The sequence below is a fragment of the Sturnus vulgaris genome, unplaced genomic scaffold (assembly GCF_052056855.1).
Source record: "Sturnus vulgaris isolate bStuVul1 unplaced genomic scaffold, bStuVul1.hap1 Scaffold_85, whole genome shotgun sequence".
NCBI lineage: Eukaryota > Metazoa > Chordata > Aves > Passeriformes > Sturnidae > Sturnus > Sturnus vulgaris.
This window is the reverse complement of record NW_028276736.1, coordinates 1,455,968-1,483,931: the sequence shown is the minus strand read 5'-3', so window position 1 is coordinate 1,483,931 and position 27,964 is coordinate 1,455,968. Positions and strand designations below refer to the sequence as shown.

The following is a 27,964-nucleotide window of genomic DNA, read 5'->3' as shown; positions in this document are numbered from 1 at the left end:
TTCCTCCACCTGCTGAGGCGGCAGGAGAGGGTGTGGGACCTTTGCCAGAGCCTTAGCACACATCCTCTTCTCCTTAAAGCACCAAATTTGTACTCTGAGGTGGCTCTCTGCTGCCAGCTGCGAGCAGCACACGCACAGTGCTATGCAGGAGAATCTCTTTCAATTGTCAGGTTTGAGGACAGCTAGGAGTCGACGTTGCAGATCCAGGTACTCGCCTATGCCCTGGGAGTAGGCTACCGGATCCATGGCCAGGTGGTGGAAGAGGTTGGGTGGCTCAGCCATTTGAACATCCTGGGGCACACTGAGCTCCTCAGGAAGCCTCCAGTTGCCCACAATAAAGTGGTTGAGGCGTTTCACTTGCAGGGATAAGCGCAGGCTCTCACTGATATCAAACATTCGCCTCAGGAAATGCCTCCTGCACCACTGTGACACAGGAATGGTGTTCAGGAGGTGCATGACAATGGTTTTCATGGTGTAGGTGGAAAAGCCTATGCCCAGCTGAAGAGACGTGAATAGCTTCAGGCATTTGAGGTGCAAGCTGTCACGGGGAGCCTGCATGGCAATGTGCTGGAAGAATTTCATCTCTGCCACAGCATAAGTCTCAGGCCACAGAGTGCTTGGGGTTCTGGCATATCCAGGCTGGCTGCTCACAAAGATGTCTGAGTCACCTCTCTGCACCCCAAGCTTCATCTCAATCCTGAAGCTTTCTCTGCCATTGGTCACCTTGAATTGGCAGGAGTGTCTGGAGGGCAGCAGCATTAAATGCCAATTTTGTGACTGAGGCAAAGCTGGCCAGATTGCTCTCACCAGCTGGCAGAACCAGCGGGCAGTTTTGTGCACATCCAGGTAGGAGTCGGTGCACAGGGTGTCTAGGAGGCTGGGATCCTGATTCCTCCTCAGCTCCTCCTCGGGGTGGTGCAGGAAGCACAGCATGTTCTCACCCTGCTGCTCCTTGGTGCAGGTGCACTCCAGCTGCACGCGGACACGGAAGTTCCTCACGTGCCTCTGCTCTGCAGAGTCCAGCTCCAGGTGGAAGCTGTGGCCTCGGGGAGGAGTCATGGGGATGAGCACCTGGTACACAACATCCTGCTCACGTGGACTCCAGCCTTCAAAGGCGCTGCCCACCCCGATGGCTCATTGCAGGACTGGGTAGAAGCTGTTTGATAAGACATGTCCAAAGTAAATTGCATAATTATCCATGAGGTTCCTTGTCCACTCGCAGCCTTTCTGCAGGTCCTGTACAGGCCACTGTATGCGTTCCATTAGAGTTCTTCCAACGTTATCGTCAAAATCATTGTCTTCTTCATGGACTGCAATTGCAAGATCACTGTTTTCTGCATTTGCAGCCTCATTGACAACTTCATTTTCAATATTATCTTCTTCATTTGCAGCAACATTAGTGACTTCCCGTACATTGCCATCATCATTGCTATCTTCCTTCCGATTCGCATCATCTTCTTCTTCTGCATTTCCAACCTCTACTTCTTCATTTGCATCCCCATTTCTGACTTCCTCTTCATTTGCACCATTGTTTTCTTCTTCAGGCTCCTTTTGGACCCCATCCACCATAGGACCAAGACAAGGACCAGGAGCCCAGCAACAGCTAAGAGCTGCAAGAGCTGCACCTGCTTCAGGGTGAGCTGCTCCACCTCCTGCTCCAGCCTAATCCTCTGCCATTCCAGGTATTTTGCACGCATTTCCATGCGCAGACGGGTTTCCTCATCCTGATCATCACCCACGAGCTTCGGGTACTGGATGAGGCTTTTCAAGAGCATGAAAAGCAACACTATGGAATTCATGGTCTGCAGGAGGATGGAGAGAAGGCCTTGAGTGGGGCTGTGAGGGAGGCAGCTGGCAGTGGGGGCAGCAGGGACTGGGATCCTCAGGGGTCTGAGGGCAGGAAGGACAGGGCCCCAGACAGCTGGCAGGCAGCAATGCCTACCCACGCCAGCGTGGCCTGCCCAAAGCTCTCCCTTCAGGGGCTGTCCCTGCATGAAGGGGGAGAACCCAGCCCCGGGTGCAGCTTTTATGCCCCGGCCCTTGTCCCCAGCCCAGCCTCCCCTCCACGTGTGCACTCACCGCTTGCCCAAGCAATGCAGGGCCAGCGTTACCTGCTGGGCCCTTTTATACCTGCCCCCATTGTGACACGTCCCCCCGATGTCACAGGTGTCACAGCGCATCACAACGCAGCCAACCCTACCCTTTGTCCCCAACCTGCCTCAGCCACTCAGAGTGACCCCTGTGCACTGGTTAAGGCTTCTTTTGAGTGAATGTTCTTCAAAGGGCTCCCATTGTTCTTTCTTTTGGGTTGAATTTTATCTGCCCTGCACTGGCAATCTCATAGATTTCCATGTTGGAAGGCACCCTTGAGGATCATTGAGTCTCAGCTTTGACTCCTCACTGCTTGAGCTACACTTCAATCTCAGAATCAGTGTGGCTGTAAACTGATGCCTTGAGGAGCTGGAACAGAGGCTGCACACAGAGTTAAGGAGAATAAAATGGGTATTTATTGTGTGGCCCACGAAAGGCCTACAAAAGCCACACCCCAGCAATATAAGTGCCACAGTGGTGGCCCCTGCCCAGATGGCTCCAAGATGGAAGGAAAGGAGAGGGCTGGTCACAAAATCTTACATTTTTATAGGTTCTGGTTAATTTGTATGGACCCACCCTCCACCTTTCCATGTAGTTTGTGCTTAGGGCCTGAAGTTTGGAGAAACTGTCCTTGAGTTCTTCACTAGAATAGGACTGTTTTGTCTTCCTCAGCCTAGCACATCAGAAAAGCACATCCAAGGAGAAAAGGAAAACTTAAAACTAAAGGCATCATTTCCCCCCTTTAGAGGCTCGACAAGGCCTTTACCTTGTCGAGTGTCTATTCTAAATATTAATAACAGGTATTTAATTACAGATACGTGATCAATAATAATAAATACCCAACATTAGATAAATACATACTAGTAAATACATACTTGATAATAAACGTAAACATAAACCTAATAACAATAAACCTCTAACAAGAACAATATCTTACACAATCAAATGTTATATAAAAGAAAAAGTAATTAGACCCAGAAGAAAAACTATCATGTCCACCAGTCTTTGTTTTCACAATTGTTCAGAAGCAGAAGCTTTCTTAATTCTGGAGTAGTGAATCCAGGGTCCTCTGTCAGCAACTTTGACTAGAGTGAAGGTAGTCAGCAGGACTTTAAATTGTTCTTTCCACTTGGCTTGCAGAGGATCACTGTCCCACCACTTCACATAGACCCAGTCTCCAGGCTGGAACAGATGTGCAGGGGTGTCCAGTCCTATTGGTCTGGATAGCACGATGTAACTCTGAAGCTTTCGGAGCTTCTGCAAAGTGAAACTTAGAGCCATCAAATAACACTGCAAATCACGTTTCCTCTTCATGTGAATTAATTTCACCTGGAATATATGGGGTTTTACATGGTCTACCATATGTTAACTTTTGCTTCAATCAAACAATGAAACATATTTGCCCAGAGAGGTTGTGGAGTCTCTATCTGTGGAGATGGTCAAAGCCCAGCTGAATGCAGTTCTGGGCAATCAGTTCTAGGTGACCTGACTTGAGCAGGTTGGTTCAGACTAACTGCAGGCTCTTTGGCCTGTCCTCCCCTCCCTTTCATCAAGGTCTGGCATGGCGTGTGTCCCCACCACCCAACACCTGCTGGGTTGCAGCCAACAGTGGAGCCATAAGATCTTCTTGGTGGCAAACACAGAGGCCAACCCAGGCTTGCCCCTGATTATTTCATGAGGGTCTTGGCCAGCCCTGCTCCTTTCACCTGGTTATCAAAGCAGAGTTTCACCTGCCTCATCCGGCAACAAGTGGCTACCAAAGCACACAAATTTGCATTAACAGTGGAACTACAAGGGGGTGCAGCAGCTCGTTGGAAATGCCAGTGGCCATGGGGAACCAGCCAAAAGGAACTTCCCACCAGTGGTGGTCTCCTGCGCTCCTAATTTGTTCCATTCCCTATTTTATAACTTTACCATCATGGTGAACTGTTATTAGGATCTTTTTAGCTTTGGCCTTGGCATTTTCTGGCAGCTGCTGCAGATTTGCCTGCTCTAACATTTCTTCTACAAGTGTTTGAGTTTATACACAAAACCACAGTCTCTAATTGTAGTTACATTACAAATACACATCTTTATGTTACCAAACACAGTCTGGTTACAAGCTTCCAAGCTTCCAATTCTTCTTCTTCTCCCCAGCAATGGTTTTGGTGAGTTAGGCATGTAAAGGAATTGATGCTTCTCCAATTTGAATTCCAAAGGTAGAAGAAAAACTGTGTTTCTCTTACCCCAGTCACCCCAATAACATGTACAGTGTCGTGACTCAGTTTCCCTTCTAAGGTATTTAACATAGAATATGCTGCTCCACAATCTATAAAAATTACTTGATGTCAATTTCCCCAGCTTAGTTATAATCAAGGGCTCTGCTGGGGAATAGCCCTTGGTTGCCATCACTCAGACCCTGAGCCACTTGAGGTTTGTGCTACTGAGAGTTGGGGAACTGAGGATTATTCTTTTAACACTGGACAGTCCTTTTTCCAATGTCCCCACTTTCTACAGTATGCACACTGGTCCTTCTGTGTAGGGGAAGCTTTGTTGGGTGACCTTTCCTGAGTTGCCTTCTTACTAGGTTGGGATTTAACTCTTTAAGTTGAACCTCTATCTCAAAACACTTTCCAGGCAACCTCTAGCAGTCTCTCCATATCTCAGATCCCCTCTATCTTTTGCAGCTTCCTTCTTATATCATTTGAGGCCTGACCCATAAACAACAAAACCAGATGTGCTTTATCATCAGCTGATTCAGGGTCTAGATCAGTATATTTGATGGCAGTTTCTCTTAACCTGTTCAAAAAATCAGATGGTGATTCATCATCATTTTGTCTTACTTCAGAAAGCTTTGACCAATTTATAGCTTTAGGTACTCCATGTTTTAACCCATATACCACAAGACTTTGATATCGTTTTAGCCTCGCCATATGTTCTGGTATATTTGGATCCCACCCAGGATTCTCAAGGGGAAATATCTGAGTGACAGTACCCTGAAGCAATCCACTGGCTATGCTCCCCTCCACTGAGGTTATGATGGCTTTATTGACCATTTGTCTCTCAGTGGGGTCAAGTAATGTATCTAACATGGAGTTTAAATCTGCCCAGTCAGGGATTTGTGAGTTAATAGCCTGTTCCACCAATTTTGCCACTTTATTTGGGTTCTCTTTATATTTTCCTACAGTAGTTTTCCACTGTTCTAACTCTATAAGGGAGTATGGTACTTTCACATATACTGGCCCCTGATTACCAACTGCCTGTAGTAAAGGGGCTTGCAAAACTGGTTCTCTGTCTCTTTCCCTTTTTGATCTAGTGTGGTGGGCAATTGGGCTATGCTCTCTGAGGACCTTTTTTGTTATCTTTCCCCTTCTCCGCCTGTTTAAGGCAGCAATAATCTCGTCCATTTCCTCATCCTCCTCTTCCTCCTCAGAGTTGTTTGAGTAAGAGCTGTCTGACTCTGTTGTAGCCAGGAGTCGATCTCGGCTAGTCCCAATCCTGGAAAGCATCATACAAGACCTGTTGTGACTCCGCTGCCGGGCTGTGTGTCTGTGATCTTTGATGATTTCACCTTCCGAGGCAGCTCCCTGGCCTTTGGTTTGCCATGGCACCTCACAGGCCTGAGAACGGAGGAGGTGTCGCTCCCCTTTGGGAGGTTCCCTCTCCCCCTTCCCTGTAAAAGGCCCTGTCCCCCGGCCTCTCCCCTCGGGAGGGTGCCAGGGGCTGCACACACTGGCTCTCTCCTCCCCCCTTCCCCAGCCCTCGGGCTGCTGCCGGAGGTGGTGGTGGGGGCAGTGTCCATTGCTGCCCCGGCCCGCCTTCGTCCTCCTTCACTGCCCAGGGCCCCCCTGAGCTGTGGCTCCCCTGGCCCCCCTTTGCAGCAGTGCCGGAGGAGGGGCCGTGCCCTGGCCTGAGCCCACGCCCCGGCCTGAGCCCGTGCCCCGGCCTGAGCCCACGCCCCGGCCCGGGCCCCCGCCCAGCGCGGCCGGGACCGATCCTGTCCTCATGGCAGGAGCCACCAGATCTGTCTCCGCCTCCTCTGGGTTTTTATACATACTGCTGAAAGGTAGCTCTGTCTTTTTATCTTTTCAGACTAATATATGTTCTTTCTTTTTATCTTGGTCCTGCTCACATGCTAATACCATAAAAAGTCGGGCATACTCTAATTCTTCAAAGAATCTATCCCCGCGTATTCGGGATATTAAACTTGATATTCATTTTCGATCTAAACTACCAACTTTAGGCCATGTTTCTCCATCATCTAGCTCATATGTTGGCCAGATTTTCTCCGAGAGTCTGATAAGTTTAGGTTTTGAAAGTATAGACTCTTCCCCGAATAGATTTGCCCAATTTTTCAATATTAACCCCAAGGGGATATTCCTTGGAATAACACTATCCTCATGTTCACCAGAAAATGCACAACCCATTCTGATGCCCAAAATAAAGAGTAAGAGACACAAACAGAGACTTGGGGTAGAACTCACAACTCTCAGAGTCTCAGCACAAATGCTACGCCGCCTTCTGGCTCTAGATGCTGCAATTTAAACCTGCTCTTTAAGAAGAGGGATAAAGAGCAAAACAATTCTACTTGGCACTCTAAGGTTCCCCAAACAAAGTTACAATTTACAAAATTATAACCCACAAACCCTCCTAGCACCTAACCCAGATGCTAAACAGAATACCCTTTTACTCGGTCACTCACGTGCCTCTGTCCCCAGGGTTCTTGGCTCTGATACCTCTGGACCTCTGCTGGGCCTTTTTGGGGCTGCTGGCAGAACTTCAGTCCAGGGGGTTTTCCAGAAGCCTTCACTGTCCCATCTGGGTTGCCTCCTCTGATGCCTTGAGGAGCTGGAACAGAGGCTACACACAGAGTTAAGGAGAATAAAATGGGTATTTATTGTGAGGCCTATGAAAGGCCTACAAAAGCCACACCCCAGCAATACAAGTGCCACAGTCGTGGCCCCTGCCCAGATGGCTCCAAGATGGAAGGAAAGGAGGAATTGGTCACAAAATCTTACACTTTTATAGGTTTTGGTTCAATTGCATGAACTCACCCTCCACCTTTCCATGTTGTTTGTGCTTAGGGCCTGAAGTTTGGAGAAACTGTCCTTGAGTTCTTCACTAGAATAGGACTGTTTTGTCTTCCTCAGCCTAGCACATCAGAAAAGCACATCCAAGGAGAAAAGGAAAACTTAAAACTAAAGGCATCAGGTATAGTCTGTCAGGCAACCAGCACAGGCCTAGGCCAGGCTCAGAGAGCTGCACTGGGGGTGACCAAAGGCCTTGGGGGGCTGGGACCCCCCCTGCCAGCAGCAATGAGATTTGTGTCCCCTGGCTGTGGCTGCTGTCCCTCCCACTGAGGCCCATGAGAAGACACCATTTCCTTCCAGCCCCAGGGCTGGTGACCTCCTCTCCCACCCCACAGAGCTCTGGAGGGCTCCTGATGCTCTCCTGCCCTCACCATTCCCACCCCAGATTCCAATGCTTGGGGACAGCCACGAGCATCCTGTGAGGCCACCGGTCCACGTTCCCAAGAGATGGGGTCAGGGCTTGTCTGTCGTGCTTGGCACAGCCCAGGCAGGGCTTTCATAGCCACATTCCACACTGAAAATGAATCCATTACATTTTAAAAAGAATGACAGAATACCTTTTATTTTCCTGTTCATTCTTCTCCAGTCTATACACTGATATCAGCAATCTCTAGTTGATAATGATCCCAAACACCTCCTAATGCAGTATGAAAAAATATGAAAGTCAAGACCCTTTATGGCTGACAATCAATCACACTCTGTCCCTACCCCCACCCCACCATTTCCCCCATCCAAGCCCTGGCACTCAGAGCAGCCTTGTGCAAATCTGAGCTCCCTCCCCTCCAGGCTGTGCCTGCAGCTTTCAGCTCCTTGGCACCAACTCCCACCTGCTTTCCTTGGAGAAGGAGCTGCCTGAGACACAGAGGGATGTTCATTTCTTGCCAGCAAATAAAATAAAGCCAGGCACAGCTCCTTAAAAAACAGAAATCCAGGCCAAGGAGTACTGGGGAATGGAGTCACATCCAGGGATGTCCCCAGGGCTCAGGATTGGGGCCAGGGCAGTGAAATCTCTTTCTTGCTGATGTGGACGAGGCCATGGAGGGCACCCTGAGTCAGTGTCCAGGTGAGGCCAAGCTGGGTGGGAGTGTGGCTGTGCTGCAGGGCAGGAAGCTCTGCAGAGGGATCTGGACAGGCTGGAGCCATGGGCCCAGGACAATTGGATGAGGTTCAGCAAGGCCAAGGGCTGGCTCCTGCCCTGGGCTCACAACCACCCCAAATCCCTGGCTGTGCCCTGCCCCTGATCCCCACAGCCTGTCCTGTTTCCTTCATCCCTGCATTGCCAGGGACTTTGTGGGACAAGGGAGCTCTGCTGTGGGGATGGAGGGAGGTGCAAGTGCCAGCACTGCAGTGGGAACCACAACTCATCAGGTTTGTGTCCTTTGGGGGTCAGCAACTGGTGAGACTCAGAGGCACAGAAGGTTTCTCTTCTTGGCCAACATAAAAAAAAGTACCAATGATAAAATTCAATAAACTTCAAAATTCTTTCCTCAGCTCTGTGCAATGTCAAAGCAGTATCTGATGTATCCACCATGAACAAGGTATTTTCATACAGGAACAATTTTAGACACAGACATTAGAAAGGGTGATTCTGTGATAGATGTAGACACAATTAAGATGTTGACTAATGTGGAATGACCAGAGAACAATGGGAGGAGGAAATCTGGGAGCAATGGCAAGGCCATAGGACCAGCTGGTCTAGGGAAGAGATGTCCTTAGACATGGCCATTTAAACAGGAGAGGTGGAAACACCCAAATGAAGAGGGACATGAAATAATAGACAGTATAGTGGTAACACAGGTACAGATGAAGATCAGTATTTCTTGTCCTGCCATCAGTACACATCCAGGAAATTTCTCTTCTCTTCTGGTGGGAAATTTTGACATTTCTTAAAGTACTCAAATGCCCCAGCTAATGAGATGTGCTCGTGCACCTTGCAAGCTGCAGGTCCCCTACAGCCCCAGAGGGCTCCTGTCCCATAAACATCTGCTCCAGCCCATTCCAAAATCGGGAGCAGCATCGTCCTGGGATCATCAGGGGCTGAGGTTGGAAGGGACCTCAGCAAGTCTGCAGCCAAACCTGTCAGAAACTGGGTCAGACCAAGTGGTTCAAGCCTTGATTTGGTGTGGATTGGAAAATCCCAAAGCCAGGGATGGGGCAGCATCTCAGAACCTGTCTGAGCCCATGGGAACAAAGGTTTTCCACATGTCCTGTCTGATCTCCCCTCATTCCCCTTCCACCCATTGACTTTTGTCCCCTCCAGCCCCCCATCCAGTGCAGAGCCTGGCTCTGTGTTCTCCATCAGCTCCTGGGTGGCACTGCCAGGCTGGCATGAGGAGCCCCTCAGCCTTCCCTGCTCCAGGCTGGACAAGCCCAGCTCCCTCAGCCTCTCCTCACAGCCAAAGGGCTCCAGCCCCACCTTGGAGGCCCTTCCCTCACCCTGCTCCAGCTGCCAGACATCTTTCCTGCCCTGGGCAACCCAAACCAGGCCCCAGTGACCTGGATAATCCACGGCCTTGATGTCCTGGTCACACAGCCCTGGCCCCTTGTCCCCGTGTCAGGCTCTGGGGTTGATTTGTGGAACATCCTTGGGAGAGGCTGTGGCTCCAGGTGGAGCAGGGGGATCCCGGGGGACAGGGGACCCTGCTGGGCATGAACAGCATTGGACTTGTCTGGGGAAACTGTGAGGGGGGGCTGGGGCAGAGTGACCAACCCAGTGACCTCACACAGCCCTGCTGTGATGTCACAGTCAGCTCTGTGATGTCACAGCCTGCTCTGTGATGTCATTGTCTGCTCTATGCCATAACTGCTCAGTGACCTCACATAGCCCACTCTGTGATGTCATAGCCCACTCTGTGACCTCATGTTACCAGATGATAAATTGCCCACACAAGTGAGCTGACACAATCCTTATTCTCCAGAACCCTTGGCCTCTGGAAACTGCACAATGCCTGTTGCATAAGAAGGGGAACTGGAAGTTTGTAGCTGTTGGGGCTTTGGGCTTTGGGCCCCGAGCTGCCACAACGTGCCCGGATAAGATGTCCCACAAGGAACAGCCTTTCCTGGTGTCTCAGGCAGATTTCAGCCACGAGGTAGGAGGATGCAAGCAATGCCTGGAGTCCAGGCCTTCAGCCCATGTTGTGATTTGAGCCTTGCTTCCAAAGTACCTTTGGCCAGCAGAGGAAGGAGACTGAGGAAGCTGCAGGGAGATTCCACAGACACTTTATTTCTTCCACGAAGGGGTCCCAGGCAGCAATTCAATGGACAAGGTAGTAACGGGGGCTTTTGTAGGGTCAGGGTGTCTTGAAAACAGACCAATTATTTAGGGGATTGTAAAACGGACCAACTACTTAGGGATTTTAGAGGAAAGGGACCAATTGCTAAGGGGATTGAAAATGGACCAATTATATCACAGGGAGATAAAGTGAGGTTTGCAAAGGGGGGAAATATTTCTAGTATTAGTCATTCTAAGTAAGCAATTTCTTATCTAAGGGACAGCTTTCCAAGGAGGCTCTGTTAGGGTTTCTGCTCCTTCCACAGAAGTTCACCAGCTTCAATGTCCTGCCAACTTAGCCAGGCCAACTGGAACATTGGGGTCCACGACCACCAGGGACCACCACAGAGACCCCCAGGACAGAAGAACCCATGGGTAAAGGGGTGTTGGGAGTTGGTTTTCCCTTCCCTCTCTGCCTGTGGAATTTTTTCCCACTGATATGCTAAGGATCACTGCTGGCTAGGTCCTTGAGACTTCGAGATGGGGGAGGGAGAGACTCCCTGGTTTCTTTAGGAGTTTCTCTTGGAGGGCAGGGGCGGAGGGGGGGGAACAGTGCGAGATGAGAAGAGGGTAAAGGAGGGTGGGGGGCTGTTGCTGGCACTCGCTTGCTTTGGCTATTGGAGGAGGAAGGCCACTGGAAAACCTCACCCCGCTATAACAACGCCAGGAGCTGCCTCTTCTGGTGTTGGACCCCACACCCCTGCTAGGACGCTCTCCTGCTTCAGTTTGCTATCTCCAAGCATCCTGTTGGGGCACTGGGACTGACACTGCTCCAAGGATACGTGAGCACAGCCTCTCCTCCACCCTTCCCATCTAGGACACAGCCACCATCACCCCAGTGCCCCTGCAGCTGTGCAGGATCTGCCCCTGTCCACCAGGAACCTGCCAGAGCTCACTGCCAACTGGGAGGGTAACTGCACCAGAGGGGAAAAGTCCCCGCAGCCAAGAGAACAGAGAACTGTTACTGGGTTCCTGTTCTGTTTGTTGTTAATTTCATAGTTGTTGTTTTGTTTTGCCTTGTTATATATATATTAGTAAAGAACTGTTATTCCTATCCCCATATCTTTGCCTGACAGCCCCTTCATTTCAAAATGATACTAATTCAGAGGGAGGGATTTACTTTCTCCATTTCAAGGGAAGGGCCTGCTTTCCCTAGTAGACAGCTGTCTTTCAAACCAGGACAGGGTGGTCAGTGGGAGGTGATCAGTGGCTGTGGTCAGTGGCAGTGTGGGCATTGGTGTCTGGGCAGTGGGTGTGGTCAGTGAAGGGGTGGTAAGTTGGTGTGGTCAGTGGCATGTGATCAGTCAGGGTACGGCCAGTTCGGTGCTCAATCACTTTGTTCAGTTGAGTGGTCAGTGGATTGTGGTCAGGAGTGGTCAGTGGGTGTGGTCAGTGGGAGAATTCAGTGGGTTTTGGACCATGGGTGTGGTCAGTTGTGATATGATCAGTTGTGATATAATCAGCAATAGTCTGTTGCGTGGTCACTTGGTGTGGTCAGTGGGTGGGGCATTGGGTGTGGTCAGTGTGGTGTGGTCAGTGGGTGTGGCCATATCGAGTGGTCAGTGGGTTTGATCAGTGGGTGTGGTCACTTGGGTGGTCAATTGGATGTAGCCAGTGGGGTGTGGGCATTGGTGTCTTCACAGTGGGTGTGGTCAGGGGAGTGTGGTCACTGACTGTGGTGAGTGGGTGTGGTCAGGTAATGTCAGGTGGCTAGTCAGTGGGAAGGTGTCAGTGGGAAGGTGTCAGTGGGAAGGTGTCAGTGGAAGTGGTCAGGTGGTCATTGGGGTGTGGTCAGTGGGTGTGGTCAGTGGGTGTGGTCAATGGCTGTTGTCAATGGTTGTGGTAAGTGAATGTGGTTGATGCAGTTGGTCAGTGGGGGTGTGGTGAGTGTTTGTGGTCAGTGGATGGGGTCAGTTGGGTTTTAATTGGAGTGTGGTCAGTAGTTGTAGTCAGAGATTGTGGTCATTGGGGAATGGCCAATTGGTGAGGTTAGTGAGGGTGGTCAGTCTATGTGGTCATTGGGGTGGTCAGAGCATGGGTCAGACTTGATGATCTCCAAGGTCTTTTCCAGCATTGCTGATTCTGTGATTCTCTCCAACCACCCCTGAAGCAGTTGCAGGATGAGCCCTGGGCCTCCTCTTCACAAGGTCCAGCAGCCCAGGTCCCTCAGCTTCTCCACACAGCCCCAAAGCCCATCCTGTCAGTCCTGCAGAGCCTCTCCAGCCCCTCCTCATTGCCCACAACAGGGAGCCCCACACCCAGACACAGCTGCCCAGATGTGCCCCCCTGGCCTGTGGTGCCTCTGGCAAGGGAGCAGCACGAGGCACTGCAGGACCCTGCAGACAATTCCTGAAGCACGTGGAGGATGATCCTGCTCTCCAAGGGACGTTCCCATGGTGCCAACTGAGGAACTGAAATAGGGAGTGGGGCCAGAGAGGAAAGGGAAGAGATGTATGAGCTGTTTTCAGGGGAGGGGATAGGAATAGGCAAGAGGAAGAAATTTGGAACAGGGAAGAATAAAGAAAGCAAAGGTGAAGGAATAGAAATGCTCAGAGCAGTTTGGGGGTGGCTGCCAGGCAGCCCTGACTCTGAGCAACAACATTTGCAGTGGGACAGGAAACTCACAGCCCATGGGAACAAACTTTCTGACTGACTTCAGAGGCCACTACAAAGCTGAGTGGTTTCCCTGCCGTTCCCCAGCCCTTGCTGGCCCCAGGGGCTGATGGCATTTGTGCTCACTCAGCTCCATGTCCCCACAGCAGCACCATGGGGGTGCTGAGCCTGCTGTGTGCAATGCAAACAGGGGCTCCTGAGCCAGTGCTGCTGTGTGTGTGCCTGCAAGGATGCGGCTCCTGTGTGAGCTGGGGGAGAGGCCAGGGCTGCAGAGGGGGGATGTTGGCAGGTGCATGAGGACGCTCTAGGACGCTGCCCTGGGGTGTCCAGCGCACTGGGGATGGATCAGCCCCTGCTCTGCTGCTCCTTGCCAGGGTGTCCCCCTTGCAGGGAGCTTGCAGAGCACCAGCCATGCTGTTTGCCCCCAGCCTGCCCACGGCCAGCCTGGGGCTGCTCCCGGGGCTTTTCTCTGCTCAGCATTGGGCTGGCCAAGTGTTGTGGAGAGAGCCTGGCCAAGGAGCCTGGAGACCCCAGGCCCTGGCCTGAGGTGTCAGCGCTGCCCCAGCAGTGCCCATGGCCTGTCCCTGCTGCAGCCCCGGCACTGCCACCCCCAGGGCTGTGCCCGGCCTCGAGAGCACTCAGGCCCTGCAGCAACACGAGGGCCAGGAGGGCAGCGGGGCAGTGGCATGGGAGCAGCACTGGCAACACCAAGTGCTGCTGCTGGGCACAGCTGCTGTGCCAGCACTGATCTGCCCCCAGATCTACACACAGACATTGCTGCAGCAGCTCCAAAGAAGGAAACAGAAGGGGCATCTCTGGAGAAAATTTTGCTGGCAGAGAGATCCTTCAATTCATTTAAAGTCACTGAGATGGCAGCCCCTTAGTGACACTATGTGGGTCTGCAAAAAACATGGGAAGAAACAAAGTGGAATAATGCACAAAAAATGACATTTTTTGTGGAATATAATAAAATACTAAGGCAAGTGACAGAAAAGAAAAATTCACCCACCAAACCAAACAAGTTCTGTCGAAGATGACTTTTATTGCAAGTGATTTGTAGAAATTGGCAAGGAGTTTACTCTTTGTTAAACCATCCAGTCATATGTGTCCACACTGTAGCCTTGAGCTCCTGGTTCCTCAGGCTGTAGATGAGGGGATTTAGGGCTGGAGTCACCACTGAGTACAGAACTGACACTGACAGATCCAGGGATGGGGAGGAGATGGAGGGGGGCTTCAGATAGGCAAACACTGCAGTGCTGACAAACAGGGAGACCACAGCCAGGTGAGGGAGGCAGGTGGCAAAGGCTTTGTGCCGTCCCTGCTCAGAGGGGATCCTCAGCACAGCGCTGAAGATCTGCACATAGGAGAAAACAATGAACACAAAACAGATGACTGCTAAGGAGCTAGTAAATGCAGAAACTGCAAATTTCCTGAGGTATGAGTGTGAACAGGAGAGTTTGAGGATGTGTGGGATTTCACAGAAGAACTGGCCCAGGGCATTGCCATGGCACATGGGCAGGGAAAATGTATTGGCTGTGTGCAGCAGAGCAGTGAGAAAGCCACTGGCCCAGGCAGCTGCTGCCATGTGGGCACAAGCTCTGCTGCCCAGGAGGGTCCCGTAGTGCAGGGGTTTGCAGATGGACACGTAGCGGTCGTAGCACATGATGGTCAGGAGATAATACTCTGCTGAGATGAAGAACACAAAGAAAAAGACCTGAGCAGTGCATCCTTTATAGGAGATGTGTCTGGTGTCCCAGAGGGAATTGTGCATGGCTTTGGGGACAGTGGTGCAGATGGAGCCCAGGTCAGTGAGGGCCAGGTTGAGCAGGAAGAAGAACATGGGGGTGTGCAGGTGGTGGCCGCAGGCTACGGCGCTGATGATGAGGCCGTTGGCCAGGAGGGCAGCCAGGGAGATGGCCAGGAAGAGGCAGAAGTGCAGGAGCTGCAGCTGCCGCGTGTCTGCCAATGGCAGCAGGAGGAAGTGGCTGATGGAGCTGATGTTGGACATTTCTTCACTCTGGGCATTGTGGGCTGTTAAAAGAACACATTGATAAGCTGGGAGACATTTCCTTGCGACAATCCTGTACAATTCAGGCAGGAATCCTCTCAAAACTGCTTCTCTTCCTGTGGGGGAACTTCACTAAAAACTTTTATTTTTGAATTTGAGTTTCTGCTGCTGAATTACTGCCTCATCATCAGCATTTTTCTCAGTATGAATGCTCAGGAGCCCAGAGGGAAAACAAGGTGTTGGAGGTTGAATTATTCCCTTTTCTTTCAGTGGAATTTTCTCCCATTGTTATGCTAAGTAATTGTGGCTACACCTTAAAACGACAGATAATGTTCTCTCGTAGGGGGGTGGCTGGAGGGGGAGGGGGGGAACCGGAAAAGGAAAGGTGGGATAGGGGGGACTGGAGCGGGGCTCGCTCTTGCTTTGCTCGTGGAGTGGGAAGACAACCTGGGCTCCGCTCTGGCATCTCCCCCTGCCATCCCAGCGCTGAGATCCACGCTCCCTGCCTTTGGACATCGCTCTGCTGCTCTCCCAGCTCACCCTGCTATCTCCGGACACTCTGCTGAGCACCACGACCGACACCGTGAGGGGGAGTCACTTCCCCATCCCCGCTCACCCCTGGGCCACGGCCGCCATCACCCAGCCCTCTTCAACTGCGCGGGACCTGCCCTGCCCCCACAGCACCGGTAACAGCACAGGGAGACGGCCTGCGGCCAGAAGGGACTGGAGCGGAGCTAGACTGTTCTGTTCTGTTGTCAATTTTTATAGCTGTTGTTGTTTTTGTTCTCTGCCTTGTTGGATATCAGTAAAGAACTGTTACCCTTATCCCCACACCTCCTGCCTGAAGGCTTCTGAATTGGACCTAAAATAATTAACAGGGAGGGGGTTGCATTCTGCATCTCAGGAAAGGGGCTCTTGCCTTTCCTTAGCAGATACCTGTCTTTCAAACCGAGACACAAGGCTACATTTGACACAGTGCAGTCTGACCTTCTGATCCCATACAGCTGCCCTTTGCTTATAATACCTCCCTCTAATTCAAGGTGATCGCACTTCAAATGTACTGGAAAATTAAAATAGCCTTTTTGATGGCTCAAATTTCAAAATACTTTTCCCTAAACTCTTTTTTGCCCTATTCTGATCAAGAGAGAGAGGTATACCAAATGTTGGTCAGGCTCTCTGCTGCCTGCAGTTCTGCCTACTGGAAGCTGTTTCTCTCTATCCAAGCCTTGTCCCTGCCAGTGCTGCCAGAGCCCAGCCCAGCCCTGGGGGCTCAGCTGTGCCCTGCACACCCCTCCCAGCACAGGGTACTGCCCAGGGTCATCTCCCTGCCAGCAGGGCCTTAAGGGCAGCTCACACAAACTGAGATGCTGCAAGCCAAGGTGCTGCTGCTGCTGTCTGTAGGCACAGGAGGGTGAGGAGGCACTTTGTGAGGGAGATGGGAGGCAGATGTGCTGATGCCCAGTGGGACAGTGCAGGAGTGTCAGTGACACAGACACACCTGACAGCCCCTTTGCCTTGCCTTGAGGAGAAAGCTGAGAGCAGCCCTGGCCATGCAGCACCATCTCCACAACAGGAGGAATCTGCCCTGATGGGGGTGGCTCCTTCCACCTCCAGCTTCTCCCCACAGTGCGTGGGGAGCTGCCAGGCAGGCTGAGAGCTGTCCCTGGCAGGTGGCACAAGAGCCCTGAGGGCTGCAGGAGCTGCTCTGCAGGACAGCCCTGGGCAGCCCTGGCTGCAGCCCCAGCTTCAGCCCCTGCAGCCGTCCCTGGCAGCAGGAGCCGTCCTGCCCTGTCCCTCTGACGGTGCCCAGGGCAGCCCTGCTCTGCAGCACATCCTCCTCCTCCTCCTTCTCCTTCTCCTCCTCCTCCTGTGCCTCAGAGAAACTGAGAGAGTGCTCCTGACACATCCCCCGGCTGTGGGCTGTGCTGGCTCCAGGAGATCCCTCCAGGAGCACAGGGGACATTGCCCTGCACCCACACACTCACCATGTCCAGGGCTGTGAAGATGTTTCCCCAAGTGCAGTCTCAGCTCAATGTCTTCCCAGTCCTGATTGCCTTGAGCCTGTCTGTGCCTGGCTCCTGTGCCCTCAGTGCCTGCAGGCAGTGCCCTCAGCCCTGCTGGGCTGGCAGAGGAGCTGCTCCTCAGCAGAAATGTCTTTTTGAAGCTTCTCTTGGTTCACCTTGGGAGCTGCCTCTGTGCCAGGAGCCCGGCCCAGCTCAGCAGCACAGACACAGCACAAGGACTTTAATGAATCTCTTGAGGCTTTAGTTTACTTTACATTATAATCATTCCCTGAGAGAGTGTTCAAAAAACTTTTCAAGAACTAAAATTTAAATTAAAATGCTGCAGTTTCTTGAAGTTTTAATGGGTCCCAGTGTGGGACATGACTGAGAAAGTGTTCCCTATTTCCAGTTAGAGCAGGAAATTGGAGGCAGAGATGACAGGTGGGGACAAAGAGAAGCCAAGTCTTGGTGCCCTGGGGCACAGCAGGGTCTGTGCCACCAAGGGCTGGGAGGAGACACCTTGTCCTGAGCCACTGGGGCCTCCTGGCACAGCCCCAGCAAGGCTGGCCACTGGCACCCCTTGTCCTGCCCTCAGCATCCCCCCACATCCCAGTGGCCTCAGGGATCTGCTGGGACGAGTCCCTGGGGAGCCTTGGTCAGGAATGGCCCTGGGGGCTCCTTCATGCTCCCAGGGACTGCAGGTTTTTCAGAGCACTTTGGGTTTTGCTTTTCCCTTGGAGTTCTCTGAGATCTTTGTGCAATCCTGGCTTCCAATTATCTGCTTTAATTAGTCCCTTGAGAGCCTTTGTCAGTAACAACACTCACTGGGGTTCATTAATGTTTCAAGGTACTCAGGGTTAATTTAAGTTCTACATTTTGACACTGAGTCTCTAAGAGGTTTGTGAAGTGATGGCCTCCAATTATCTGCTTTAATTAGTCTCTTCAGAGCCTTTGTCAGTAACAACACTCAGTGGGGCTCATTAATACTTGAAGGTACTCAGTTTTTTTAAGGTACTTGGAGTTTCCCTTTTGACACCAACTCTTTCAGTAGTTTATGCAATGATGCCCCCAATTATCTGCTTTAACATGTCCCTTGAGAGAACTTTGTATTGACACTCACTGGAGCTCATTAATACTTCAAGGAACTTCAGTTTTTTAAGGAACTTTCCTTTTTCCTTTCTTTTCTCAGTCTCAGAGACATTTTTGGGCAATCCTGGCCTCCCATTCTCTCCTCCAAAGAGTGTCCATGAGGAGCCTGTGTTGGGGATGGACCTCAGTGGGGCCCATTAATGCTTTGAGACACTTTGGGTTTTTCTTCTGCCTTGGACCCCTGGAAAGGTTTGTGCCATCTCCTCTCAGGCCCTGAGGTTCAAGGGCTCAGCACCAAATGCACCACGGGGCTGATTGGGATCAAGCAAGTCCTGACAAACCATGGCTCTGCCACGATTTCCCTCTGGTCTGGTGCCGTTCATTAGGAAGGTTTCCTACTGCAGTTAGAGAGAAATATTTCAAAGAGCTTCTATGAAATATGAATTCCTATTTTAAAGAGAGTGTTTTATAGCTCTTCTCATTATACATATGTGATTGCAGTATTCAGTGGTTGATATTGATCCAGGTTCTCTCCTCAGGAGCTTTGGCCTGCTCAGAGAACCTGTGCCTTGAGGTCTGACCCAGTGTGGAGAACCTTGCTCCACATTGCCCAACCCCATCCTGTCTGTCTTCACTCACCTGGGACCTGCTTTGCTTGGAGAACTGGCTGCACTCAGGCCAAAAGTAGTTTCTTGCCTTTTTTTTGTTTTGTTTTGAAGCATTCTAAAACTCCTGAATTTCCTCATTGAAAACAGACGCCTTCTATGAGTGTGTGCCAGCCCAAGGTACCACCAAGCAGGTTCCCCTTCGCCAAGTCAGAACCCTGCAAGGAATGTTTGAAACCTTTGGACTCTTTGGTTCTACAAGGCATTGCTGGGTCACCATGCACTCTTGGTTCATGTGGTTCTATACTACCACAATGGACTTTTGTTCCTCGAGGTTCCATACTCTCAGCAATGGTCTCTGTAGTTCCAGAGTGTCACAATGGACTCTTGGTTCCATGTGGCCCCACAGTGTCACCATGGTCTCCTTGGTTCCACAAGGCCGTGCAGTGTCACAATGGCTCACAGGTTCCATGAGGCCCCACAATGTCCCAGTGGCCCCTTGGTGCCATGAGTTTCCCCAGTGTCACAATGGTTCCTTGGCTCCACGTGGTGCAGGTGTCTCACAATGGACTCTTGGTTCCGTGGGGCCCCGCAGTGTCACAGGGGTTTCCTTGGTTCTGTAGGGTCACACTGGACACTGCAGCGCCCCCTGCTGGCCGGGAGGACCTGGCACTGTGTGAGCACCTCCTGGTGGCTGACCCCTGCAACTGTGAGTGGCTTGTACTGGTTTGTACTGGTTTGTGCTGGGATGGGGTCCAGGGTGTGCTGGGACAGGGCTGGAGTCACTGGGTTGCACTGGAAGAGGGTGTGTGAGTGTCTGGGTGGACCTAGCACTGTGTGTACTGGTTGTACTGGGTTATACTGGTTTGTACTGGGATGGGGTGCTGGGGGGTTACTGGTTTGCACTGGGTTCTACTGGGAAAGGGAGCAGGGGTGTGTGAGTGCCCCCTGCTGGCTGGGAGGACCTGGTGGCCAACTGTGAGTTATACTGGGCTATACTGGTTTATATTGGGATGCAGTGCAGGGGGTCACTGGGTTATACTCATTTATACTGGGATGTGGTCCTGGGCTGACAGGATTATACTGGTTTGTACTGGTTTCTACTGCTTTCTACTCGGTTATACTTGGATATTCTGGATTTTAGTGGGTTAAACTGTGATGTATTTGGTTATACTGGGAGGAGGCTTGGGGTTGCTTGGCACTGGGAGCAACTTCTGGGGATGCTGGTCTTACTGGTTTATGCTGGGATGGGGCTTGGGACCTACTGGGACTGACTTCAGGTTGTTTTGGCCTTACTGGTTTCTACTGGGAGCTGCCTCCATGGGCTCAGGGGCGACTCCTAATGCTTACTGGTTTATACTGGTGCCCTCTTAGTCCACACCTGGGAACACTGGTGGGTGCTGGTGGCAAGGCAGAACCCCAAGGCTGAGCTGGCTTTCGCTGGGGCCCTGATGAGTTGTGACTTCTCCAACTTCTTGGCCTGGCACCACCGCCTGCAGCTGTTGATGCCCACCAGGAGCTCCAGCAAGGGGGAGGCCAGGGTGCTTCCCTCTGAAAAGCTGAAGGAAGGTGGGGGATTCCCTGGAAAAATTCCCACAGTTCTGTGGGATCCCCAAAATTTTCCAGCCCCTCCCTCACCTAAACTGGGAGGTGGTGGGATCTGTTGGGTTGAATGGATAGACCTGGTGTTCCTAAATCTCCAATGACTTCCATGGGTAGGCCTGGTGCCTTAAATCCCTGTTGATTTTAATGGGTAGACCTGAACTCCCACACACCTGGATATTCAGATATTTGAGTGCCCCCTTTGCCAGCCCAGAGCTGGAGCTGGTGCAGAACACTGCTTTCACCGACCCCAGAGTCCAAAGTACCTGGGTGTACCTGTGCTGCATCCTCTCCCAAGGTACCTTGGGGATCTCTCCCCTCCTGGGGTCCTCACTGTGGACACACACATTTAGAGAGCTAGGAAATTACAGCTTGGCAATTCCTCTCAGGCCTGGATTTCTCCTGTCTCTCAGGTCCATTCCCAGGCTGACAAGCTGACTATAGCTTCAGTTAAGGAGGCAGTCTCCCAGAGTGATAACTTGGTGAAAAACAGAAAGGAATTCATAATAAAGATTAACACCTGGTGTCTTTCCCATGGGACATCCGGACATGCTGTCCCAGGGATGTTTGTCCCAATTGTCCAATGAACTACTGTCCTGTCCTAGCTCCACATAACACACTTTAAATACGGGATGTCCGTACAATAAAGTTGGCCTTTTTTCCCCAAAAGAGGTCCGTGTGTGTTGCTGTCTTTTCTTTCTCTTTGCAGCGCAGTAACCACACCTCACCTAAGTTTTGGGGTGCCCTCTGAATGTTGGGGTGCCCCTCGACAGCCTCCCAGCCACTGAGGGTCATCTGTTTCCAGGTCGACCAGGATGATGCAATGGTGGTCATCATCTTCTCCAGGCCCGTCATGGCCAGTCAGGACACTTGGGTGCCCCAAACATCACCTAGTTACACCTGGGGTACACCTGGGTACCCCTAAAATATCCTGGATCCCCCCCAAAATCACCTGGGTACACCTGGGTACCCCTTGGACACCTGGATCCAAACCCAAAACCCATGGAGTCCCCAAAAACTGGTGTCCCTAAATCCTTATTGCTTTGACTGGGTAGACCTGGTGTCCCTGAATACCCATTGACTTCAATGAGGTAGACCTGGTGTCCTGTTCATCCCTAGTTATATTCACTAATCTTTCCCAGTGGTCCCAGTTATGCCCCAGTGCTCCCAGTATCCCCAGTGCTCCCCTTATCTGCTCCCAGGAATAGCTCCCAGTTTGACTAATTTGCCCTCCCATTTCTCCCAGTGCTCCCAGTTTGCCCAGTTTGTCCCTTTCCTCCTTTCTAGTGCTTCCAGTTGTCCCCCAGTAGTTCCAGTTCCTCCCCCTTAGCCCTTCCCAGTGCTCCCAGTTTAACCAGTAACCCTTCCTGATCAAGCCCTATCAATGGGTAGACCTGGGGTCCCTAAATCCACAAAAGACTTCAATTGGTTAGACCTGGTGTCCCTCAGTTCCCATTGACTTCAATGGATAAACCTGATGTCCCAAAATTTTTTGGTCTTAAAAATGCCAATTTTGGGCTCAGAATTCCCAGATTTTGAGCTGAAAATGGAGATTTTTGGGCTTACCTGGAGGCACAGCTCCAGCACAGGCCCCAGGTGTGGGATCAGGGATTCAGAACTGGCTTCCAGGAATTCATCCAGGACTTCCAGAGCATCAGCACTGCGATACTGGAGTGGAAATTCATGAAATTCAGCCCATTTCCCCCAAATTTCTCCACTTTAGCAGCAAATTTCCGCAAAATCCACATTGACTTTAATGGAAAGACCTGGTATCCCTATATCCCCTTTGATTTTAATGGATAATCCTGATGTCCAAAAAATCCCTAATGGGAGATTAATATTATGAGTGATGGGGAATCTTAGAGACATTGTAAAAGAGGGTTTTTTGCTTTATTGCATCACTCTCATAGAAGGGTGAGACATTAAAGGTGTTACATCCAATGCCATAATATCAGAACCTGCCTCATTCTTAGTTACAATGCCTTATGTTAGTTCTGTAGCCAATCAAATACTTCTATGAACTTTGCTAGTGTCTTTTTATACCAATCATTAATTGCTTTGCTGCTCATGCCTTTGCCACAATGCATCATTTTTCAGTAAATCATATAATCCTTCACAAACCTACACTGACACATCTTAAGTTTCTAACTAAATTTATAACAGGAACTATTACTAAATTTTAAAATCTTTTACTATCTTACTTAACATACTGCTTTGCTTACATAATAGATATTTCTGTTTGCTGAAAACATATTTCTATTTAAACTACAAACTTATAGTCTTGTTTCATGTCTGTGTCACTTTAATGATCTAATTCTCTAAGGCTTCTCCAAGGTCTTAGATCAAACCCTGTATCCATCTCTGTCTCTGAGCCTGTATGCACAAGGCCCTGAGAGCTCTCCCTGCCTGCATTTCCCACACTGCAGTATCCCAATGGACCCTTGGTTCCATGGGGACTCACAATGGCAGAAGGGTCTCCTTGGTTCCACAAGGTCCTGCAGAGCCCCTTGATTCAACGAGACCTCAAAGTGTCATCATGGCCTCCAGGATTCCATGAGGCCCCACAGTGTCACAATGAATTCCTTTGGTTCCATGGAGTCCAGCACTGTTCCATGAATCCTCAGTTCCATGGGGCCCTGTAGTGTCACAATGGACTCCTCAAATCAATGGGGCTGCCAAGTGTCACAGAAGTTTCCATGATTCCATGAGACTCCAAAGTGTCACAATGGCCCCTCGATTCCATGGAGCCCCACAGTGTCTCTGTGGTTTCCTTGGTTTCATAAGGCCCTGAAATGTCACAATGGTCTCTTTGTTTCACAAAGCCTCAAATTTTAAAAATGGCTTCCATGGTTTCATGAGGCCCTGCTGTGTCACAATGGACCCTCGGCTCCATGACACTACAAAGTGTCACAATGGTCTCTTTGATTTGCAGTATGAGAATGGACCCTTGGTCCCTTGGAGCTCACAGGGTCACTCTTGTCCCCTTAGTTCCATGAAGCCCTGCAGTGTCACAATGGTCCTTTGGTTCCATTGTGCCCAGTACTGTAACAAAGATCTCCTTGATTCCATGGTGTCAGAATGGCCCCTTTGTCCCATGGAGCCCCACACTGTCACTGTGCTCCCCTTGATTCCATGAGGCCCTGCCGTGCTACAATGGCCCCAATGGCTACAATGGTCTCCAGGGAGACTCTCTACAACCACCTGAACAGAGGCTGTAGTCAGGTGGGGGTCGGTCTCTTCTCCCAGGCAGCACCTGACAGAACGAGAGGACACAGTCTGAAGATGAGCCAGAGGTAGTTTAGGTTTGATATCAGGAAAAATTCTTCAGTAAAAGAGTGATTGGGAACTGGAATCTTCTGCCGAGGCAGGTGGTGGAGTCATTGTCCCTGGAGGCATTTATAAAAAGACTGGATGTGGCACTCAGAGTCATGGTTAAGTTTTTGAGGTGATGTTAGGTCATAGGTTGGATCTGAAGATCTCAAAGGTCATTTCCAACTTCATGATTCTGTTTCATAATAATCTCCATTGTTACATGAGGCCTGCAGTGTCACAATGGATGTTTGGTTTTATGAGTTCCCACAGTGTAACAATGGACCCTTGGTTCCATGAGGTTCTGTAGTATAACATGGTCACCTTGGTTCTGGGAGGTTCTGCAGTGTCACAATGCACCCATGGTTGCAGGGGGTTCCACAGTGTCACCATGGCCTCCTTGGATCTGCAGTATAACAATGGACCATTGGTTCCATGTGACCCCACAGTGTCACAATGGCCCCTTGGTTCCATGAGGCCTTTCTATGTCACAATGAACTTTTGGTTCCATGATGTTTCTCAGTGCCACAATGCTCTCCTTGGAGCTGCAGTGTCAGAAAGGACCATCAGCTCCATGTGGACCCACTCTGTCAAACTGGATTTTGGTTCCATGAGCTCCCATACTGTCAAAAGGCGCCTTTGTTCCTTCAGGATCCATAGTGGAATATTTGACTCCTTGGTTCTGTGAGGCCCTGCTGTCACCAAATCTCCAAAATATCAGAATATACCTCCTTAATGCTAATTTGGTGTTAAAGAGGGCATCATTTTATTCAGGCCTCAGGTCCAATGTGAGATAAAAACTAATCTTATGTGGACATGTTATTCTACAAGTGTGTTGACTATATTAAGTCACAACATGTGCTTTAAAATTTACCCATTTATATAAAAGCCACCCAAAGTTACCAGATTCAGTTTCTATTTTTTCTATCACATCATTCATGAGCCAGATTTCTTATTTTTTCTCTTCAAGCTTTACTGGCTGGGAAAGCAGCCCCCTATATGACTTATTCCTGTGCTAAAATTTCAGAGCTGCAATAAAACTTGAATGAACCCTTTTGGTGTCAAGCCCAAGGCTCTGTGTGTCCAGGCAGAGGCAGGCAGGAGGCAGAGCTGTCAGCAAAGGAAGGGGCCAGCGAGGTGGGGCAGCCGGGGGATGACGACAGCCTGCAGGGACAGAGGCGCAGGGCATGGACACCGTAGGACAGCCTGGGCTGCAGAGGGCACAGGGATGGGCAGCAGCTGAAAGGCCCTGACACAGCCAACTCCTGCAGCACTTGGGCCATGCAGGCTGGCCCTGGGCCTGAGGCCAGCAGGGGACAAGTGAGCCTTGCTGTGCTGGGGCCTCATTGCCTCCTTGTCCCTGCTCAGCAGCCTGGCAGGGGCCGCCCCATGGTGCTGCCCTTGGCATTGCACATGCCCAGAGCCCAGTGGGCCGGGAAGAGCCCTGAGCAAAGAGGGAGGGACAGGATGTGCCTTGTCAGGGGCTGGGGCTCAGCCCTTGGCCCTTTGCATTCCTGAAACACATCCAGGTTTGCTCAGCATCAGAGACACCTTTCCCTTGTTTGTCCCCACCTGTCATCACTGCCTCCAGTGTTCTGCTCTAACTGGAACCTGGGGACACTTTCTCAGTCCTGTCCCTCAGTGGGACCCATTAAAACTTGAAGAAACTTCAGTGTTTCAATTAAAATTTGAGTTCTTGAGAAGTTTTTCAAGCACACTCTGAGGGACTGAGTCTGATGCAGACAGCACCAATGCCCTGAGAGGGTCATTAAAGTCCTTGTGCTGTGTCTGTGCTGATGAGCTGGGCTGGGCTCCTGACACAGAAGGCGATGCTGGCAACCAAGAAGAGCTTCAAAAACACATTTCTCTTCATGAGCAGCTCTTCTCCCAGCCCAGCAGGGATGGGGCACTGCCTGCATCCACCCCAGGCACAGCACAGAGGCACAGAGAGCTTCAATCAGTCAGGGCTGGGAAGATGCTCACAAGTGCCTGGGGCAGAATCACTCCCAGCCCTTGACACAGGAAGCCTCTGGCTGCAGGACAATGCAGCTGCAGCTCCTGCAGTGATCTCCTAAAGCTGCAACATCCCAATGCCTGCAGACTGTGTGAGTACATTCTCTGATGATCTCTTGTGTAGAGCAGCCAGGGGTGCCCAGGGCTGTGGTGCAGAGCAGGGTCCTGCAGCCCAGGGCGCTGTGCTGGGGCAGGGACTCTGTTGCCTGCCAGGGACAGCTCTCAGCCAGCCCTGGGAGCTGCTCCCAGCACTGGGGGACAAGGTGTGGGTGGAAGGAGACAGCTGGTAAGGCTTGGAAGTGTTCTCCTTGTGTGGTGAGGATGCTGCATTTTTCAGGACTGCTGCTCCCAGCATGACATTTAAATCTGGAACATTTCCAAACAGATTATACATGGGGAACAGTGAGGCAGGGGCTGCATAAAAAGGAAAATCCTGATTTTAAAATCTACTGCTCTGTGTTGCATAGATGGAGAAATTGCATATAGATAATAAATTCTCAGTTCAGGTTGGAAAAAGTAATTTTTTTTCTCTCGAATCTTAATTAAGCAGGCAGTTAGAGAAATCAGCACTTCCAGGCAATATCAGTGTCACTTTTCCAGCCTCCTCAGGGTTGCTGTGATGTTCCCATCAGAGCCTGCAGAGGCCGAGCTGACTCTGGGCAGTGCCCTGTGCTGGAGGGTGTGTGCAGGGCAGAGCTGAGCCCCCAGGGCTGGGCTTGTCACTGGCAGCACTGGCAGGGCTCACCCCTGGGCACAGGGAAGCAGCTGCTGCCAGGGACAGCCCTGGGCAGGCAGTGGGGGGAAAGTGCCACCAAGCTGGGCTGGGATATTTAAAATCCTCTCCAAACTGAACTATTCCATGATTACTTTTTTTACAGATCCCTATGCCAAGACACAGGAAATGTCCAACAGCAGCTCCATCAGCCACTTCCTCCTGCTGCCATTGGCAGACACGCGGCAGCTGCAGCTCCTGCACTTCTGCCTCTTCCTGGCCATCTCCCTGGCTGCCCTCCTGGCCAACGGCCTCATCATCAGCGCCGTAGCCTGCGGCCACCACCTGCACACCCCCATGTTCTTCTTCCTGCTCAACCTGGCCCTCACTGACCTGGGCTCCATCTGCACCACTGTCCCCAAAGCCATGCACAATTCCCTCTGGGACACCAGAAACATCTCCTATGCTGGATGTGCAGCACAGGTATTTCTGATATTCTTCTTTCTTGGATCAGAGCTTGCCCTCCTGACCATCATGTGCTATGACCGCTACGTGTCCATCTGCAAACCCCTGCACTACGGGACCCTCCTGGGCAGCAGAGCTTGTGCCCACATGGCAGCAGCTGCCTGGGCCAGTGCCTTTCTCAATGCTCTGCTGCACACGGCCAATACATTTTCCCTGACCCTCTGCCATGGCAATGCCCTGGACCAGTTCTTCTGTGAGGTACCCCAGATCCTCAAGCTCTCCTGCTCCAAATCCTATCTCAGAGAACTTGGGCTTCTAGCTTTTAGTGTCTCTTTGGTATTTGGTTGTTTTGTGTTCATTGTTTTCTCCTATGTGCAGATCTTCAGGGCTGTGCTGAGGATCCCCTCTGAGCAGGGACGGCACAAAGCCTTTTCCACCTGCCTCCCTCACCTGGCTGTGGTCTCCCTGTTTGTCAGCACTGCAGTGTTTGCCTACCTGAAGCCCCCCTCCATCTCCTCCCCATCCCTGGATCTGGCCATGTCAGTTCTGTACTCTGTGGTGCCTCCAGTCCTGAACCCTCTCATCTACAGCCTGAGGAATCAGCAGCTCAAGGCTGCAGTGTGGACATTGATGACTTGAGGATTTAAGAAATTGTAAACTGATGGTCAATTTCTGCAAATCATTGGTAAAAAAAGTCACCTTTGATAATTCTTGTTGGTTTCATTTTGGAGGTTATTGTTTGTGGTTTACTTTTTAAATATAATCCATTAAAAAATTGCATTGTTGATGCCATTTCTCATTTCCTTTCGACCCACTTTCCCTCTGGCCACAGACTGTAAATAAGGTGCTCTGCTCTTGGTTGATTTAAATGAACTAAAAGATCTCTCTCCCAGCAGAGTTTTCTCCAGAGATGCCCCTTTTGTTCCCTTCTCTGGAGCTGCAGCAGCAATGTCTGTGTGCAGAGCTGGGGCAGATCAGTGCTGGCACAGCAGCTGTGCCCAGCAGCAGCAGCAGCACTTGGTGTTGCCAGTGCTGCTCCCGTGCCACTGCCCCGCTGCCCTCCTGGCCCTCGTGTTGCTGCAGGGCCTGAGTGCTCTCGGGGCCGGGCACAGCC

The 27,964-nt window shown here is 51.0% G+C and overlaps 2 protein-coding genes and 1 pseudogene across 2 annotated transcripts in view; 1 reads left to right on the top strand and 2 right to left on the bottom strand.

Moving 5' to 3' along the window:
• LOC148217360 (olfactory receptor 14A16-like) overlaps positions 1-27,964 on the top strand; it is a 470,135-nt gene that overhangs the window by 57,695 nt on the left and 384,476 nt on the right. The gene's annotated exons all lie outside the window — the stretch shown is intronic.
• Positions 160-1,299, bottom strand: LOC148217372 (inositol 1,4,5-trisphosphate receptor-interacting protein-like 1; annotated as a pseudogene).
• LOC148217371 (olfactory receptor 14J1-like) overlaps positions 14,120-27,964 on the bottom strand; it is a 29,210-nt gene continuing 15,365 nt past the window's right edge. The window contains exon 2 of the mRNA XM_088158703.1: positions 14,120-14,918. Within this exon, the coding sequence (XP_088014829.1) occupies positions 14,120-14,918 (799 nt within the window). The remainder of the gene's footprint in view (positions 14,919-27,964) is intronic.